The sequence below is a fragment of the Salvelinus fontinalis genome, chromosome 22 (assembly GCF_029448725.1).
Source record: "Salvelinus fontinalis isolate EN_2023a chromosome 22, ASM2944872v1, whole genome shotgun sequence".
NCBI classification, from domain to species: Eukaryota; Metazoa; Chordata; class Actinopteri; order Salmoniformes; family Salmonidae; genus Salvelinus; species Salvelinus fontinalis.
In genome coordinates, this window is record NC_074686.1 from 31,734,899 (window position 1) to 31,753,235 (window position 18,337).

Consider the following 18,337-nt stretch of genomic DNA (forward strand, 5'->3'; position numbering starts at 1 on the left):
CGTAGGCCAGTGTATTGGTCTTAGTGCCTCCTGTCTAATAGATGGTGACACAGCCTGAGGGCAGATAGTCCTTACATGTGGACACAGAGAGGTGTGTGTGTGTGTGTGTGTGTGTGTGTGTGTGTGTGTGTGTGTGTGTGTGTGTGTGTGTGTGTGTGTGTGTGTGTGTGCGTGCGTGCGTGCGTGCGTGCGTGCGTGCGTGCGTGCGTGCGTGCGTGCGTGCGTGCGTGTGTGTGTGTGTCAGGCTGCTGCTTTCTGTCTCGAGACCTCCAGGGAACTCCCTCTTTTCACACCTGCAACCCACAACCAGAGACTCTCTCTGGGGCAAACTTCCCGCTTTCTTCCCTTCCTCCCTTTTCTCACCTCCAGAAACAAAGTAGCAAAGTGATACCACCATCTCACCTCCTCAAACACAGTTATACCGCCCTCATCAACAAGGGCAGGCTGGGTCTGTGAATCCCAGAGAGGGCTGTTAGTCTGGGTCAACTCACTCTGGCTCCCTCCCTGCTCCAGCTGAACCAAAGCTCCAGGAGCCGGAGAACAATGTAAGAGGGAGATTTTGTTTCTTCTTTTGTGTATCTGCCATTAGTGAGATATGAATATCAAGGCCCTCCAGATTAGAAATACAACATCCGGTATTGATTGTGCATACTGATATTTTTAGACATATTTATTTTATTTTTGGGGTTATTTTTTTTACCCTTTATTTAGACAGGGAATTAATCAGTGGACACAGGCAGTTGGAAGTAACAGACAAAAGGGTTGGATCAGGGATTGAACCCTGGTCTCTGGTGGAGAGAGGAGCCAGGAGCATTGACACTAGACCACAGGCTCTGCAAACATTTCACACATATTTCTACACTTTTTACAGTTTCTTAAGTGCACTACATAACCACACACTTACGTAACCAGGGGCCAATGTCTCAGGCTCAGGAATGTCAGCGATCGCTCAATATGACTTCCGGCAGCAAAACACGGTGAACCTCCTGGCAACAGTCATGCAGCCTGAGCCCCACAGCGGGGAAAGATTGAGAACTACAACAAACTCTCTCTCGGCACGGCTTCTCACAGTCACATGCTTAACAGGACCATGGGCTGAATGTATCAAAGGTTGTATAGTAGGAGTGCTGATTTAGGATCAGTTTTGCATTTTAGATCACAATTAATAAGATTAAATGGACCTGATCCTAGATAAGCTCTCCTACATACTCCTGCAGAAAGACACAATTACACCGTCTTATTAAACACAATTGATGACACGTACAAAGTTCTTCCGTTACAGAGTTACAGCATCTGACCTTGAGTACTTATGCAGTGCCTTGCAAAAGTATTCACCCCCTTGGCATTTTTCCTATTTTGTTGCATTACAACCTGTAATTACAATTGATTTTTATTTGGATTTCATGCATAGTCCAAATTGGTGAAGTGAAATGAAAAAAATAACTTGTTTCAAAAAATTCTAAATATATATATTTTTTAAAGTGGTGCATGCATATGTATTTACCCCCTTTGCTATGAAGCCCCTAAATAAGATCTGGTGCAACTAATTACCTTCAGAAGTCACGTAATTAGTTAAATAAAGTCCACCTGTGTGCAATCTAAGTGTCACATGATCTGTCACATGATCTCAGTATATATACACCTGTTCTGAAAGGCCCCAGAGTCTGCAACACCACTAAGCAAGGGGCACCACCAAGCAAGCGGCACCATGAAGATCAAGGTGCTCTTCAAACAGGCCTGGGACAAAGTTGTGGAGAAGTACAGATCAGGGTTGGGTTATAATAAAATATCAGAAACTTTGAACATTTCATGGAGCACCATTAAATCCATTATTAAAAAATGGAAAGAATATGGCACCACAACAACCCTGCCAAGAGAGGGCCATCCACCAAAACTCAAGGCAAGGAGGGCATTAATCAGAGAGGCAACAAAGTGACCAAAGATATCCCTGAAGGAGCTGCAAAGCTCCACCGCGGAGATTGGAGTATCTGTCCATAGGACCATTTTAAGCCGTACACTCCACAGAGTTGGGCTTTACGGAAGAGTGGGCAGAAAAAAGCCATTGCTTAAAGAAAAAATAAGCAAACACGTTTGGTGTTCGCCAAAAGGCATATGGGAGACTCCCCAAACATCTGGAAGAAGGTACTCTGGTTAGATGAGACTAAAATTGAGCTTTTTGGCCATCAAGGAAAACGCTATGTCTGGCGCAAACCCAACACCTCTCGTCACCCCGAGAACACCATCCCCACAGTGAAGCGTGGTGGCAGCATCATGCTGTGCATATGTTTTTCATCGGCAGGGACTGGGAAACTGGTCAGAATTAAAGGAATCCTGGATGGCGCTAAATACAGGGAAATTCTTGAGGGAAACCTGTTTCAGTCTTCAAGAGATTTGATACTGGGAGGTTCACCTTCCAGCAGGACAATGACCCTAAGCATACTGCTAAAGCAACACCCGAGTGGTTTAAGGGGAAACATTTAAATGTCTTGGAATGCCCTAGTGAAAGCCCAGACCTCAATCCAATTGAGAATCTGTGGTATGATTTAAAGATTGCTGTACACCAGCGGAACCCATCCAACTTGAAGGAGCTGGAGCAGTTTTGCCTTGAAAAATTGGCAAAAATCCCAGTGGCTAGATGTGCCAAGCTTATAGAGACATACCCCAAGAGACTTGCAGCTGTAATTGCTGCAAAAGGTGGCTCTACAAAGTATTGACTTTGGGGGGGTGAATAGTTATGCACGCTCAAGTTTTCAGTTTTTTTGTCTTATTTCTTGTTTGTTTCACAATAAAAAATATTTAGCATCTTCAAAGTGGTAGGCATGTTGTGTAAATCAAATGATACAAACCCCCAAAAAATCAATTTTAATTCCAGGTTGTAAGGAAACAAAATTTGAAAAATACCAAGGAGGGTGAATACATTCGCAAGCCACTGTAAAGAAAAACACTACCGGAGTCTCAGAATAGGATGCAGGAAACACTTATAGAACTTTTCTACTGCAGTTTTATACCGATGCTTGGCCTAAAGACTCTTTTGTTTTAGCTCCATCTCACCACTGTCAGCATATAGCACTGAGGCGAAGGCTGTATTAGCAGCAGTGTCAAGCCTAGCTACAGGTAACTGCCAAAAGAAAGGAAACACCAACATAAAGTGTCTTAATAGAGCATTGGGAAACCACGAGCCGCCAGAACAGCTTCAATGCGCCCTGGGATAGATTCTACAAGTGTCTGGAACTCTATCGGAGGAATGTGACACCGTTCATCCAGAATCTCCCATAAGTGTTCAGTTGGGTTGAAATCTGGTGACTGAGATAGACATCCATTAAACATCCTATGCTCTTTTGAGAACTCTCTTTCAAAGTCACTGAGGTCTTCTAGCCATGCTAGCCAAAATAGTGGGCAACTAGGCATTTTTATACATGACCCGAAGCATGATGGGATGTTAATTGCTTAATTAACTCAGGAACCACACCTGTGTGGAAGCACCTGCTTTCAATGTACTTTGTATCCCTCATTTACTCAAGCGCTTCCTTTATTTTAGCAGTTACCTATAGGTAGCTCTCTCTCTCTGAGCTTACACTTTCAGTCACTTTTTTAAATGCCATACAACAGCAGAAAACTCTCCATCCCACCGCAGTTAGCCTAGCACTGCTGTCTGTGAGGACAGTAGGTTTAGCTAGCTCTCTCTCTCCAAGCTCACACAGACAGACACTCAGTCACATCACAGATGCATACAAACACAGGGTACCAATCAGGGTGCAGAAACCCGCCCAGCGACTGACTTCAAAGCCTCAGCGTCTTTTTGAACTGAAATTGGCTCGTCAATAGGTTTCCTTCCTTCCCATCTCTCTGTCAGCGCTGCTTTAATTAGCTCCATGCTAACTCTCTCTGTCTCTCTCATTCACCTGTTTTTCTGTGGCCGCCAGTAATCCCAGATCCAGTTAAATGTTTAATTAGGGAGTTCTATGGGCAGATGGCTTGATGAATTAATTCCACAGTCTTGATGGATGAGGATGAATAAGGGAGGGAAGGCAATGTGTTAGTTGCCAGACTTTTTTTTGTGTGAAAATATCAGCATATTTTTTATGATTTTATTTGGGCTTGAGTGTTGTTTTTTGGAATATCAATGATGATCCATATGAAGAGTGTCATTCATTTCCACTCGCTTTCACTTAAGGCTGAAATCAAAGACATGTCAAAGTTTTAAAGGTAGATGGCCTGACTAATGATGTCTGTTCAGTAGCCAAAGGTGGTATTCTCACTTAAGACATTACTTTTTAAAAGCCCCTTAAAGAAGATTTGTGATAAGAGTCACATTACGAAATCAGACAGCCCTTTGCTGACCCTCATGGGATTTTAATTTATTTATTTATTTCACCTTTATATAACCAAGTAGGCCAGTTGAGAACAAGTTCTCATTTACAACTGCAACCTGGCCAAGATAAAGCAAAGCAGTGCGACAAAAACAACAACACAGAGTTAAACATAAACAAATGTACAGTCAATAACACAATAGAAAAATCTATGTACAGTGTGTGCAAATGTAGAAGAGTAGGGAGGTAAGGCAATAAATAGGCCATAGAGGCAAAATAATTACAATTCAGCATTAACACTGGAGTGATAGATGTGCAGATGATGATGTGCAAGTAGAGCTACTGGGGTGCAAAAGAGCAAGAGGATAAATAACAATATGGGGATGAGGTAGTAGGCTGTGCTATTTACAGATTGGCTGTGTACAGGTACAGTGATCGGTAATCTGCTTTGACAGCTGATGCTTAAAGTTAGTGAGGGAGATATAAGACTCCAGCTTCAGGGATTTTTGCAATTCGTTCCAATCATTGGCAGCAGAGAACTGAAAGGAAAGGTGTTGGCTTTGGGGATGACCAGTGAAATATACAGGGGATGATCTAAATATCCAAGCGTCTGAAGGTACCACGTTCATCTGTACAAACAATAGTATGCAAGTATAAACACCATGGGACCATGTAGCCGTCATACCGCTCAGGGAGGAGACACGTTCTGTCTCCTAGAGATGAACATACTTTGGTTCGAAAAGTGCAAATCATCCCAGTACAACAGCAAATGACCTTGTGAAGATGTTGGAGGAAACAGGTATAAAAGTATCTATATCCACAGTTAAACGAGTCCTATTTCGACATAACCTGAAAGGCCGCTCAGCAAGGAAGAAGCCACTGCTCCAAAACCACCATAAAAAGCCAGACTACGGTTTGCAACTGGACATGGGGACATAGATCGTACTTTTTGGAGAAATGTCCTCTGGTCTGATGAAAGTTTGGCCATAATGACCATCGTTATGTTTGGGGGAGGCTTGCAAGCCAAAGATCACCATCCCATCCGTGAAGCACGGGGGTGGCAGCATCATGTTGTGGGGGTGCTTTGCTGCAGGAGGGACTGATGCACTTCACAAAATAGATGGCATCGTGAGGTAGAAAACTTTGGTGGATATATTGAAGCAACATCTCAAGACATCAGTCAGGAAGTTAAAGCTTGGTTGCAAAAGTGTCTTCCAAATGGACAATGACTCCAAGCATACTTCCAAAGTTGTGGCAAAATGGCTTATGGACAACAAAGTCAAGGTATTGGAGTGGCCATCACAAAGCCCTGACCTCAATCCCATAGAAAATTTGTGGACAGAACTGAAAAAGCGTGTGCGAGCAATGAGGCCTACTAACTTGACTTAGTTACACCAGCTCTGTCAGGAGGAATGGGCCAAAATTCACCCAACTTATTGTGGGAAGCTTGTGGAAGGCTACCGGAAATGTTTGACCCAAGTTGAACAATTTAAAGGCAATGCTACCAAATACTAACTGACTGTATGTAAACTTCTGACCCACAGGGAATGTAATGAAAGAAATAAAAGCTGAAATAAATTATTCTTGTTACTATTATTCTGACATTTCACATTCTTAAAATAAGACATGGAATTTTAACTATAATTAAATGTCAGGAATTGTGAAAAACTGAGTTTAAATGTATTTGGCTAAGTTGGCTAAGGTGTAACTTCCGACTTCAACTGTACCTGCTTGAGCGGGTGTTACAGCAAAAAATATATTCTTAGGATATGAGCAAATTAATCTGCTGACCAATCATTTTGTTTACTTCGTATGAACAGATCCATTTTTGCAAACTTCTAATCCAAAAAGAAGCCTGGTGCTAGTCCACTAAAATCTGTTAATGTGACAACACCTGGGGCCTCCCGAGTGGCGCAGTGTCCTACAGATCCTGGTTCGATCCCAGGATGTGTCATAGCTGGCCATGACTGGGAGACCAATAAGGCGGCGAACAATTGGCCCAGCGTTGTCGGGTTAGGGGAGAGTTTGGCCGGCCATGTTGTCCTTGTCCCATCGTGCTCTAGAGACTCCTGTGGCTGGCTGGGCGCAATGCACGCTGACATGGACGCCAGGTGTACAGTGTTTCCTCCAATACATTGGTGCGGCTGGCTTCCGGGTTAAGCGAGCATTGTGTCAAGAAGCAGTGTGGCTTGGCGGGGTCGTGTTTCGGGGGATGCACGGATCTCGACCTTCGCCTCTCCTGAGTCCGTACGACAAGACTGTAACTAACAACTGGATATCATGAAATTGGGGGGAAAAAGGGGGTAAAATAAAAATATTAAAAATGTGCCAACACTTAATGGCTCATCAAGAAAATAGTGCATCTAAATTCAAATGAAATCAAGATAATCTCTACTGCTTCCTCTGCTGTAGCCCATCGTTGAAGATGGCCAATAATTCAGATGGTTTAGCTTGTTAGAGTTTAGGCCTGGGCATTAACAAGGGCCAACAATGTTTGGTTTCAGCTTGGTAGCTGATGTGGATCATGTCACATGGACAAGGCAGCATCATATGGACAAGGCAACAAGTGTATTGTATTGAACATGTGATTCCTCATTGAGTCCTTAAGTACTTTAAATGCTTTAAAATGTTCTAAATGTGTTTTCACTCCTTTTCTATCCAGGGCCAAGTCATGTTCAGGAACGGAGAACGGATGGGTACCATCAAATTCACACAGTTTCAAGGTACTGTAAGCACATGTTGTAGGATTGTTGCATTGCTGTGATGTTCTGTTGAATTGCTCTAGTATTGTGACTGGTTTCTGTCTGGCTGATGATGATGTCATAGTAATCCTACTCTGGGGTTACCCAACCAGTGGAGGTTGACTACCAGGGGGCTTCCGGGTGGGATTTTCTACCCAGGGGTGTGATCTGTATTTGGGGGAATCCCCCCGGCTCCCGGCCCAACCCTCCCTCAGCACCAGTATGCCTTTATTAATCCGCTCACCCCTATCTTATCTACCCCACTGCAGAGGTGCCCCCTGTGGCAGCTTAAATCGGGATGTAGGTGTGTTTGTGTGCGTGCATGTGTGTGTGTGTGTGTGTGTGTGTGTGTGTGTGTGTGTGTGTGTGTGTGTGTGTGTGTGTGTGTGTGTGTGTGTGTGTGTGTGTGTGTGTGTGTGTGTGTGTGTGTGTGTGTGTGTGTGTGTGTGTGTGTGTGTGTGTGTGTGTGTGTGTGGAAACACTCGGGGGAGGCGGACCTGTTTGGTTGTGGGAGTGATGGAGTTTTTCAATTGGAAGGCAACTGGCAGTCATGTCATGGATAAGCAAATAAATGTTATCATCAGTGAACTGGAGAGCTCTTGCTCCATAGCGCTGTAAAAATGTCATTATGAGTACCTAGCCTTGGGCAGAACACCCCCCCCCCCCTCCCCGCCACTCCCTCCCACATGACACACACCTGCCTTTCTCCTTTTCTCCCCTCTCTCTCTCTCCTTTTCTCCCCTCTCTCTCTCTCCTTTTCTCCCCCCCTCTCTCTCCTTTTCACCCCTTTCTCTCTCTCTGAATCGCCTCCTAACTCTTCCACATACTCATCTCTTTTCACCTCTCTCTCTCTCCCACCCTCCCTCCATTCATAGCATGACCTTATTATGTCTACCATCCTGCCCTTCCTTCCTTCCTTCCTTCCTTCCTCCCCCTCTCTCTCTCTCTCTCTCTCTCTCTCTCTCTCTCTCTCTCTCTCTCTCTCTCTCTCTCTCTCTCTCTCTCCCTCCCTCTCCCCCTCCCTCCCACCCTGACACAGGAGATGAAGAGAAAGTGAGAGAGAGCCGAGGAGAGGAGAAGTGAAGAGAGAGGAGAGAGAGAGCGAGAGAGAGAGAGAGGAGAGTAGGAGTGGAGAGAGAGAGAGGAGAGAGAGAGCGAGAGAGCGAGAGAGAGAGAGAGGAGAGTAGGAGTGGAGAGAGAGGAGGGATTGCCTTGGCTGAATATTTAACCAGGATCTGATCCTCTCCTCAACCCTGCCATCTGTCCTCATGCAGTGTGGGAACAGCTCACGCATTCCCCTTTTGAAGGATCGGACTATCAGAGCCTGTCTTTCACCCTCAGCCCCGCTCTGTGGTGAAGTTACCCTTAGGTACAGATCTAAGATCAGCTTCCCCTCCCCAATCCTAACCTTAACCATTAGTTGGGGAAATGCAACGCTGACCCAAGATCAGCATCTAGTGGCAACTTCACCCTACATCCCTCCTCAACTCATCAGCCCACAGATTACCTTACATAAAGTCTCCTGGTACGCTGACAAGGACAGCTTTGCATTTTCCTCATTGATGGTTAAGGTTAGGATTGGGAGAAGGGAAGCTGATCCTAGATCTGTATCTAAGACCTAAGAGGAACTTTACCTCAGAGCGCGGCTGAGGGTGCAGTGTAAGAATACCGAATGCATTAATATCCAAACAATTTGTTATGGTTTAGTAAATCAAATCAAATCAAATTGTCTTTGTCACATGCGCCGAATACAACAGATGTAGAACTTACAGTGAAATGCTTAATTACAAGCCCTTAACCAACAAAGCAGTTTTAAGAAAAAATACCCAAAACATATTTTTTCAAAATGTTAAATAATTTCCTTAGCTCTCCGGTACCGCTTGCCATGCGGCAGCAGAGGGAACAGTCTATGACTAGGGTGGCTGGAGTCTTTTGCAAATTTTAGTGCCTTCCTCTGACACCGTCTGGTATAGAGGTCCTGGATGGCAGGACGCTTGGCACCAGTGATGTACTGGGCCGTACGCACTACCCTTTGTAGTGCTTTGCGGTCAGAGGCCAGCAGTTGCCATACCAGGCAGTGATGCAACCAGTCAGGATGCTCTCGAGGGTGCAGCTGTAGAACCTTTTGAGGATCTGAGGACCCATGCCAAATAATTTCAGTCTCCTGAGGAGAAATAGGTTTTGTCGTGCCCTCTTCATAACTGTCTTGGTGTGCTTGGACCATGTTAGTTTGTTGGTGATATGGACACCAAGGAACTTGAAGCTCTCAACCTGCTCCAACACAGCCCCATCAATGAGAATGGGGGAGTGCTCAGTCCTCATTTTCCTGTAGTCCACAATCATCTCCTTCGTCTTGATCAAGTTGAGGGAGAGGTTGTTGTCCTGGCACCACACAGCCAGGTCTCTGACCTCCTCCCTACAGGCTGTTTCGTCGTTGTCGGTGATTGTTGTGTCATCGGAAAACTTAATGATAGTGTTGGAGTCGTGAACAGGGAGTACAGCAGGGGACTGAGCATGCACCCCTGAGGGGCCCCCGTGTTGAGGATCAGCGTGGCAGATGTGTTGTTGTCTACCCTTACCTCCTGGGGGCAGCCCATCAGGAAGTCCAGGATTCAGTTGCAGAGGGAGGTGTTTAGTCCCAGAGTCCTTAGCTTAGTGATGAGCTTTGAGGGCACTCTGGTGTTGAACGCTGAGCTGTAGTCAATGAATAGCATTCTCACATAGGTGTTCCTTTTGTCTAGGTGTGAAAGGGCAGTGTGGACTATAATAGCAATTGCATCATCTGTGGATCTGTTGGGGTGGTATGTAAATTGGAGTGGGTCTAGGGTTTCTGGGATAATGGTGTTGATGTGAGCCATGACCAGCCTTTCAAAGCATTTCATGGCTACAGATTTGAGTTCTACGGGTTGGTAGTCATTTAGGCAGGTGTTCTTGGGCACAGGGACTATGGCGGTCTGCTTGAAACATGTTAGTATTACAGACTCGGTCAGGGACAGGTTGAAAATGTCAGTGAAGACACTTGCCAGTTGGTCAGTGCATGCTCGGAGTACACGTCCTGGTAATCCATCTGGCCCTGCGACCTTGTGAACGTTGACTTGTTTAAAGGTCTAACTCACATCGGCTACGGAGAGCGTGATCACACAGTCGTCCGGGACAGCTGATGCTCTCATGCATGCTTCAGTGTTACTTGTCTCGAAGCGAGCATAGAAGTAATTTAGCTCGTCTGGTAGGCTCGTGTCACTGGGCAGTTTGCGGCTGTGCTTCCCTTTGTAGTCTGTAATAGTTTGCATGCCCTGCCACATTGGACAAGCGTCTGAGCCAGTGTAGAGAGATGTAAAGGTGTTTCCCCCTAAGTTTAAAGCTATATGAAGGTTAATTCATTATTGAATTAAATTCACATTCTGTCATCTCCAGCAATAGAGTGCTGAGATGGTCAGATGACGTAGGTTTGATTGGGACAGCTGTAGAGAATAACCCTGCGTAACATGTCTGCATCCCAAATGGTACCCTATTTCCTATGGGCTTTGATCAATAGTAGTGTACTACATAGGGAACAGGGTGCCATTTGGGATGCAAGCTGGGGTGTGTGCAGCAGATGGCTAAAACATTTAGCATCACTATGGTGACATTGTGCAGAGGGTTCTAAGTTTGCAACCTAGGGCCTCCCGAGAGGTGCAGGGGTCTAAGGCACTGCATCGCAGTACTAGCTGTGCCACTAGAGATCCTGGTTTGAGTCCAGGGTCTGTCGTAGCCGGCCGCGATCGGGAGACCCATGGGGTGGCACACAATTAGGCCAGCGTTGCCTGGGTTAGGGGACGGTTTGGCCGGCAGGGATGTCCTTGTCCCATTGCACACTAGCGACTCCTGTGGTGGGCCGGGTGCAATGCACATTGACACGGTCACCAGGTGTGTACGGCGTTTCCTCTGACACATTGGTGCGGTTTCCGGGTTAAGTGGGCATTGTGTGAAGAAGCAATGCGGCTTGGCTGGTTTGTGTATCGGAGGACGCACGGCTCTCGACCTTTGCCTCTCCTGAGTCTGTACGGGAGTTGCAGTGATGGGACAAGACTGTAACTACCAATTGGATACCATCAAATTGGGGAGAAAAAAAGAGGTAAAAAAAATGAATATATATATATTTTTTAAGTCTTCAACCTAGGTCAGGTAGACAGGGACGGAAGTTACCCTGGGCAGCAGAAACAGTACATCATTAGCCTGGTACCAGATCTGTTTGTGCTGTCTTGCCAACTCCTATGGCCGAACATATCTGTGATCAAGCTAGTGTCTCTGTGTCTGGAACCTCTGGGTTCATCAATCTGAATGTGATTAACAGAAATGTACTGATCCCAGATCTGTTTGTGCTGTAATGCCCGCTCCTATGGTCGTCACGCCAAACAGATATGGGATCAGGCTAGTGTTTAAATCTGTATCTGATTTACAGTAATGAAGGAGGTAATTGAACAAACAGGTGTGAAATGTAATTTCAGAAGTTGGGTGAAGGGTTTGCGCTAACATAGCAGCAACAGCTCAGGGACATAGTAGTCATAATTGCGTAGTGTTTATGTGTATCCGACACAGAACCAACATTTACATGTGTTATCAATCCTCACACTGTAAATCTATATATCTATATATCTATAGAAATGAAAGAGACCAGTGAAGAACAAACACCATTGTAAATACAACCCATATTTATGTTTGTTTATTTTCTCTTTTGTACTTTTTTCACATCGCATTCACAACTATTTTCACATCGTTACAACACTCTATATAGACATAATATGACATTTGAAATGTCTTTATTATTTTGGAACTTCTGTGAGTGTAATGTCTACTGTTAATTTGTATTGTTTATTTCACTTTTGTTTATTATCTACTTCACTTGCTTTGGCAATGTTAACATATGTTTCCCATGCCAATAAAGCCCTTAAATTGAAATTGAATTGATAGAGAGAGAGAGAGAGAGAGAGAGAGAGAGAGAGAGAGAGAGAGAGAGAGAGAGAGAGAGAGAGAGAGTTGAATAGTCTCCCCTCATATCCCTCCTCCCCCTGTGTGCTGAGTGTAACTGTTCACCCATTTTTATGAGAAGGAGAGTGATGGAGCTGCTGTGCGTGACAGGGTCAATACAGAGCCTGTAATACACACATACATTTTTAAACTTAGGCATAGAGCCATGTACCAGCTTTTAAGACGTCTCTTGAAGGAAATGGCTGCTTTAAATAGCACTCAGGAGAGATGTTTGTGTTATGGCTCAGGATATATCACAATTTAGACTCATTTTACTGTATCTGTGAAAATGCCAATGTATTGCGTTACCATTGCCAGCATACTATTGTTTTTATTTATTGTTGCTTTTATTTTTACGATTGGTTTCTTCACTGGAGACTTGTTCTCCGGTAATGTGTGTATAGTTTGTGCGGGGTGTATTCACTAGGAAACAAATGGAAGCAAACGGGCTAAAACGGAGAAGGACTAACCTGAACTTGTCCAAAAAAAAACACAAATTTTCATTGCAAAAAGTTTTCAGTTGCAAAACGTTTCACTACTGTTTGCTACAGAGGGTACAAACGAATACACCCCAGTACGTTACTGTTGCTAGCCATTATGCCAATCTGTATCACAACCATTAACCCAATGCCATTACTCTCTGTTAGCTTGATCTAATCACTTATTTCCACACTTAGCTAAAACACACAAGCTGTAAATGAGAACTCACTCTGCAGTATTCCTCAATCGTTTTGGAATAGATACTGTCTTATTTGAAATGGTACAGTTATTTTGGGTCAGATCTCTGCAGTTTTACAGCGAGAGCTGTCTAGTTGACTGAAAGAGAAAGTTGTCCAAAGTGTTGTCCACATGCTCTCCTAACTGACGTCTTTCCTGTTTGTGTTCCTAACAGAGGGGCAGGAGGTGAAGGTAGGAGAGTACAACGCTATTGCTGATGTCCTGGATCTCATCAACAACACCATGCGGTTCCAAGGTAAGTACACATGAGATTGTACGTGTGTGTGTGTGTGTGTGTGTGTGTGTGTGTGTGTGTGTGTGTGTGTGTGTGTGTGTGTGTGTGTGTGTGTGTGTGTGTGTGTGTGTGTGTGTGTGTGTGTGTGTGTGTGTGTGTGTGAGTGCGTGCGTGCGTGCGTGCGTGCGTGTTTGTGCATGCGTTACGAATGCATTGTGCGTGCGTGTTTGTGCATGCGTGCTTGTACGCTCACACACAGGGCATCCAGTACGCTCCTCTCAATCAATCATTCTATGTTGAATTATTTACCAGCATTTTTATTACACCATGTTTTCTTGTGTTGACAAGAAACCCCTCCCCTCCCTCCCTGTAGTCCCATACAGACACACTCTGGGACAGCTAAAACATTTGTTTCTATGTGTCAAACCACCATAAGAGAGCTCAGTAAGATGAGACATTGAAATCGATTGGCACACTGGCAAAGACACAGAGAGGGTGAATAAAGGAACGAGCAAACATAAGAAACAGCGGTTGCTCACCACGACAACTGATTCTGTATGGAGGTACATTTACACAGCTGATAAGAAAGTAGCCAAATTAAGGCGTTTTCCAATGTTAAGTAGCCGAATGGTGAGGGTTAATTTTGGATCTATCCTTCTCCTGTAGAAGTGTTCAGTACTTTACGTACTGTAGAATCAAAGTCACTGGATAAGTGGACACACTTAAAATCTAAAGAATTCTATGCGGGTTATTGTACATTTCTCAGGCTAAGAACATCCCCACTGGGCACAGACGTCAGTTCCACGTCTAGGTTTGATTTACATTTGATTGAGTTGTCAACTAATATGAATTCACCCCAAAAAATTCACTATGTTATTGGATTTAGGTTAAAAGTTGGGTGGAAAAAATATGAAATTCCCTTACGTTGATGAATTTTTTGCAAATCCAATCACTTTTCCACATCAATCCAACGTCATCATATTAGTTTGAATGTTGCTGAAATGACGTGGAAACAACGTTGATTCAACCAGTTTTTGCCAGTGGGTCTGTGAATGTCCTCGTCTCCGTTCAGGAGGTGATCCTCCAAATCAACTTGTTTTCCCCTTCTTGTGGAGTTGTTTTTCAATGTTAAATACGGGTGAGGGCTCTTTTTGGTCGTCTATCCTTCCCCTGTAGAAGTTATTATTATACTTGGCATACTGAGTTCCTCCTCCTCTTCATTTCAGGGGTGGAGCCTCCTAAGGACCGTACGTTTGTGCGTCTGCAGCGTCGCAACATCAACGTACCCCTCTACAGCATCCTGTCTGTTATCACCATCCTGGGCATGCTCATGGCAGGGGCCTTCCTCTTCTTCAACATCAAGAACCGCAACCATAGGTCAGTGGAAGAGGGAGGGGAATGGGGGGGGGGTGAGGGGGTAGAGCTGTAGCCTAGCTGACACCACTCACGTGGTACACAGCAAGGGAGAGCTGTGACACACTGTTCCAGACAGGAGTCCATTGTAAATACAGTATTCGCGCAGAAATTAGTTGAGCTTTGATTGGTTCTCTCAAACATTGTTTTCTGAGACCTTTCTGAGACGCTGTTTGGATTTGAAAATCCAACAGTTGTGATGGAAGTGGGCGGCGTTCGGAGGCTGTGTGTGGTTGTCTATGTTGGTGTTTGAGTGATAAAGAGACAGAGGAGAACCAATCAAAGTACAGCCCACTTCGTTATCAAAACATTGTGCTGACAACATCAAGGAGCCTTTCCATACTATGGAGTCAGGAAAACTTGGAGTTTGGTGGACTAGTGATATCTAGACTAGTAGAGCTCCGGGGGGAAGTTTCTTCTTGGTACAAATCTAGGATTAGATTCCCCTCCCCCAATCCTAATGTTAAATCGATTCACCAGTATTTTTGTATACTTTTTAGCCAGTAGTTCTGAAAATAGCACTCACTAGCAAAAAGTGGTCCCCAAAAAGTGTGCAGATACTGTATGCGCACCACGTCATTGCTCAGTCTCTCGCTCTGCTGTGTGTGCACCTTGCTAGCTGTCACTCAATTGGCGAGGGGCTGAAGCACATTGGCTAGAACTCAAATTGCTAGGGGGTTGGCCCCCGTGGGGGGTAATATAGGGAAAGTAGCGCATTCACCAAGACAAAAACACATTTGGAACTCAGTTCCCCCAAGTCGCTCCGCTGCTGTTACTGCATTGTACATGCACTGTTATATAAAAACATGCTTCAATGTTAAAATGGTCCTTCTGAGTTTTTTCAATTTTGGAGCTCTGTATTCCTCTCACAATTCCACACCTTGCTGTACATGCTCCTCTCCTCTCCCTACAGACTGATCAAGATGTCCAGTCCCTACATGAACAACCTTATCATCCTGGGTGGAATGCTCTCCTACTCCTCCATCTTCCTCTTCGGCCTGGACGGCGCCTTGGTGTCCGACAAAGAGTTTGAGGCCTTGTGTACTGTGAGTATATAACCTGTACAGCTAGAACCCCATATATGCTGTGCTAATGACGTGTAAGATCCCAGGCTAACACTAGGCTAATACTATATCATTCTCTTCTGTCTTCTCCCCCATCGAAAGGTGTGCGATCCACTCTAACGCTAGCTTGCATTCTCTCTTGATCCCCTTCAAAAGGTGTGCATCCCAGACTAACGCCAGCTATTAGCTATCATTCTTTTCCTACTTCCAAAAGGTGTAAGATCCAGGCTAATGCTAGGCTAGCACACTAGTCTTTTCTTCATCCCTCCAAAAGGTGTAAGATCCAGGCTAATGCTAGGCTAGCACACTAGCTAACATTCTCTTCCTCCCTTCAGAATTACATTTGAACTTTTATTTAACTAGGCAAGTCAGTTAAGAACAAATTCTTATTTACAATGACGGCCTACACCGGCCAAACCCGGACGACGCTGGGCCAATTGTGCGCCGCCCTATTGATTCAAACCAGGGTGTCTGTAGTAACGCCTCTAGTACTGAGATGCAGTCCCTTAGACCGCTGTGTCACTCGGGAGGAACTGGGATGGGACTTCATATAATGGGAGTTGATTGGATCAGTCCCTGGGTCTTTCCTAACATGGAGCACATTAAACTCCTGCTCCCACAGCAAGCGTTTGAACGTGACTATCTTAGCCTCTGGTTTAATTAAACAGGTTTGATTACAGCGATAACTGGTTTGCGTCCCAAATGGCCCCCTATTCCCTATATAGTGCACTGCTTTTGACCAGGACCCACAGAGATAAATAATGTTAGCTAGGCGGGTGGCGCAGCACGTATCAACTGCCATCGAGTGCCTGCCTGCCTGCCCGGCTCACCTCAGCCAAAACAATCCAAAATGGAGGCTGTCACATCAAAGAGGAAGTGCTGAGGAAAAGTATGTGATCTAACCAATCAATATGCACTGTTTTCTTTGTATGGCTGCTGTATTTGTTTTTTGTTATCTCTTTCTCTATCCCTCTCTTGTGGTCTTTTTTGCCCTCTTCCCCCTCCCTCGCCCCATATAAACACCCACACACAGGAACACCAAATTTAAACATTTTGATTTAAAAAAAAGTATATTCCATTTAAAACAAGCAAGGGCAGTATTTTATCTAGTGCGCCATTGCTCCTCAGTGGGAAGGAGAAAGAGAGTGGTCGTAGCCCACAGGAGAGCTGGCTCCACAACAGTGGTAGGCCTAATTACCAACAACGACGAGACAGCCTACAGGGAGGAGGTGAGTGCCTAGGCAGAGTGGAGCCAGGAAAATAACCTCAACGTCAACAAAACGAAGGAGCTGATTGTGGACTACAGGAGACAGCAGAGAGAGCATGCCCCGGTCCACATTGATGGGGCCGCAGTGCAGAGGGTCAAAAGTTCCACTGCCTGCACATCACTGACGACCTGAAATTGTTCCTTCACACAGACAATGTGGTGAAGAAAGGCGCAACAGCACCTCTTCAACCTCAGGAGGCTGAAGAAATGTGGCTTGGCCCCTAAGACACTCATGAACTTTTACAGATGTATCATTGAGAGCATTTTGTCGGGCTGTATCACCACCTGATATGGCAATTGCACAGTGCGCAACCACAAGGCTCTGCAGAGGGTGGTGCGGTCTGCCCAACGCATCACTTGGGGCACACTGCCTGCCGTCCAGGACATCTACAACGCCAAGTGTCACAGGAAGGCCAAGAAGATCATCAAGGACCTCAGCCACCCGAGCCATGGCCTGTTCACCCCGCTATCATCTAGAAGGCGGTATACAGGTGCATCAAAGCTTGGACCGAGAGACTGAAAAACAGATTATATCTCAAAGCCATCAGACAGTAATCTACCATTTTGCTATGGGGTTTCTACTGTGTATTTATATACTGTATGCTCAACATAACTCATAGTAATATTGCTACTACTGTACATTGCATTTTAGTTCATATAAACTCAGCAAAAAAAGAAACGTCCTCTCACTGTCAACTGCTTTTATTTTCAGCAAACTTAACATGTGTAAATATTTGTTTGAACATAACAAGATTCAACAACTGAGACATAAACTGAACAAGTTCCACAGACATGTGACTAGCAGAAATGGAATGTGTCCCTGAACAAAGGGGGGGTCAAAATCAACAGTAACAGTCAGTATCTGGTGTGGCCACCAGCTGCATTAAGTACTGCAGTGCATCTTCTCCTCATGGACTGCACCAGATTTGCCAGTTCTTGCTGTGAGATGTTACCCCAGTCTTCCACCAAGGCACCTACAAGTTCCCGGACATTTCTGTGGGGAATGGCCCTAGCCCTCACCCTCCAACCAACAGGTCCCAGACGTGCTCAATGGGATTGAGATCCGGTGTGTAACGCTCATTCCTTCGACGATAAGCGCAAATCTGACCATCACCCCTGGTGAGACATAACCGCGACTCGTCAGTTAAGAGCACTTTTTGCCAGTCCTGTCTGGTCCAGCGACGGTGGGTTTGTGCCCATAGGCAACGTTGTTGCCGGTGATGTCTGGTGAGGACCTGCCTACAACAGGCCTACAAGCTCTCAGTCCAGCCTTTCTCAGCCTATTGCGGACAGTCTGAGCACTGATGGAGGGATTGTGCGTTCCTGGTGTAACTCGGGCAGTTGTTGTTGCCATCTTGTACCTGTCCTGCAGGTGTGATGTTCGGATGTACCGATCCTGTGCAGGTGTTGTTACACGTATTCTGCCACTGCGAGGACGATCAGCTGTCCGTCCTGTCTCACTGTAGCGCTGTCTCAGGCGTCTCACAGTACGGACATTGCAATTTATTGCCCTGGCCACATCTGCAATCCTCATGTCTCTTTGTAGCATGCCTAAGGCACGTTCACGCAGATGAGCAGGGAGC

General features: G+C 45.2%; 1 protein-coding gene across 1 annotated transcript in view; it reads left to right on the plus strand.

Annotated features, from left to right (window-relative positions):
* LOC129820202 (gamma-aminobutyric acid type B receptor subunit 2-like) overlaps positions 1–18,337 on the plus strand; it is a 437,561-nt gene that overhangs the window by 314,510 nt on the left and 104,714 nt on the right. The window contains exons 8-11 of the mRNA XM_055877203.1: positions 6,973–7,033; positions 12,951–13,031; positions 14,237–14,387; positions 15,337–15,469. Coding sequence (XP_055733178.1) covers positions 6,973–7,033; positions 12,951–13,031; positions 14,237–14,387; positions 15,337–15,469 — 426 coding nt within the window. The remainder of the gene's footprint in view (positions 1–6,972; positions 7,034–12,950; positions 13,032–14,236; positions 14,388–15,336; positions 15,470–18,337) is intronic.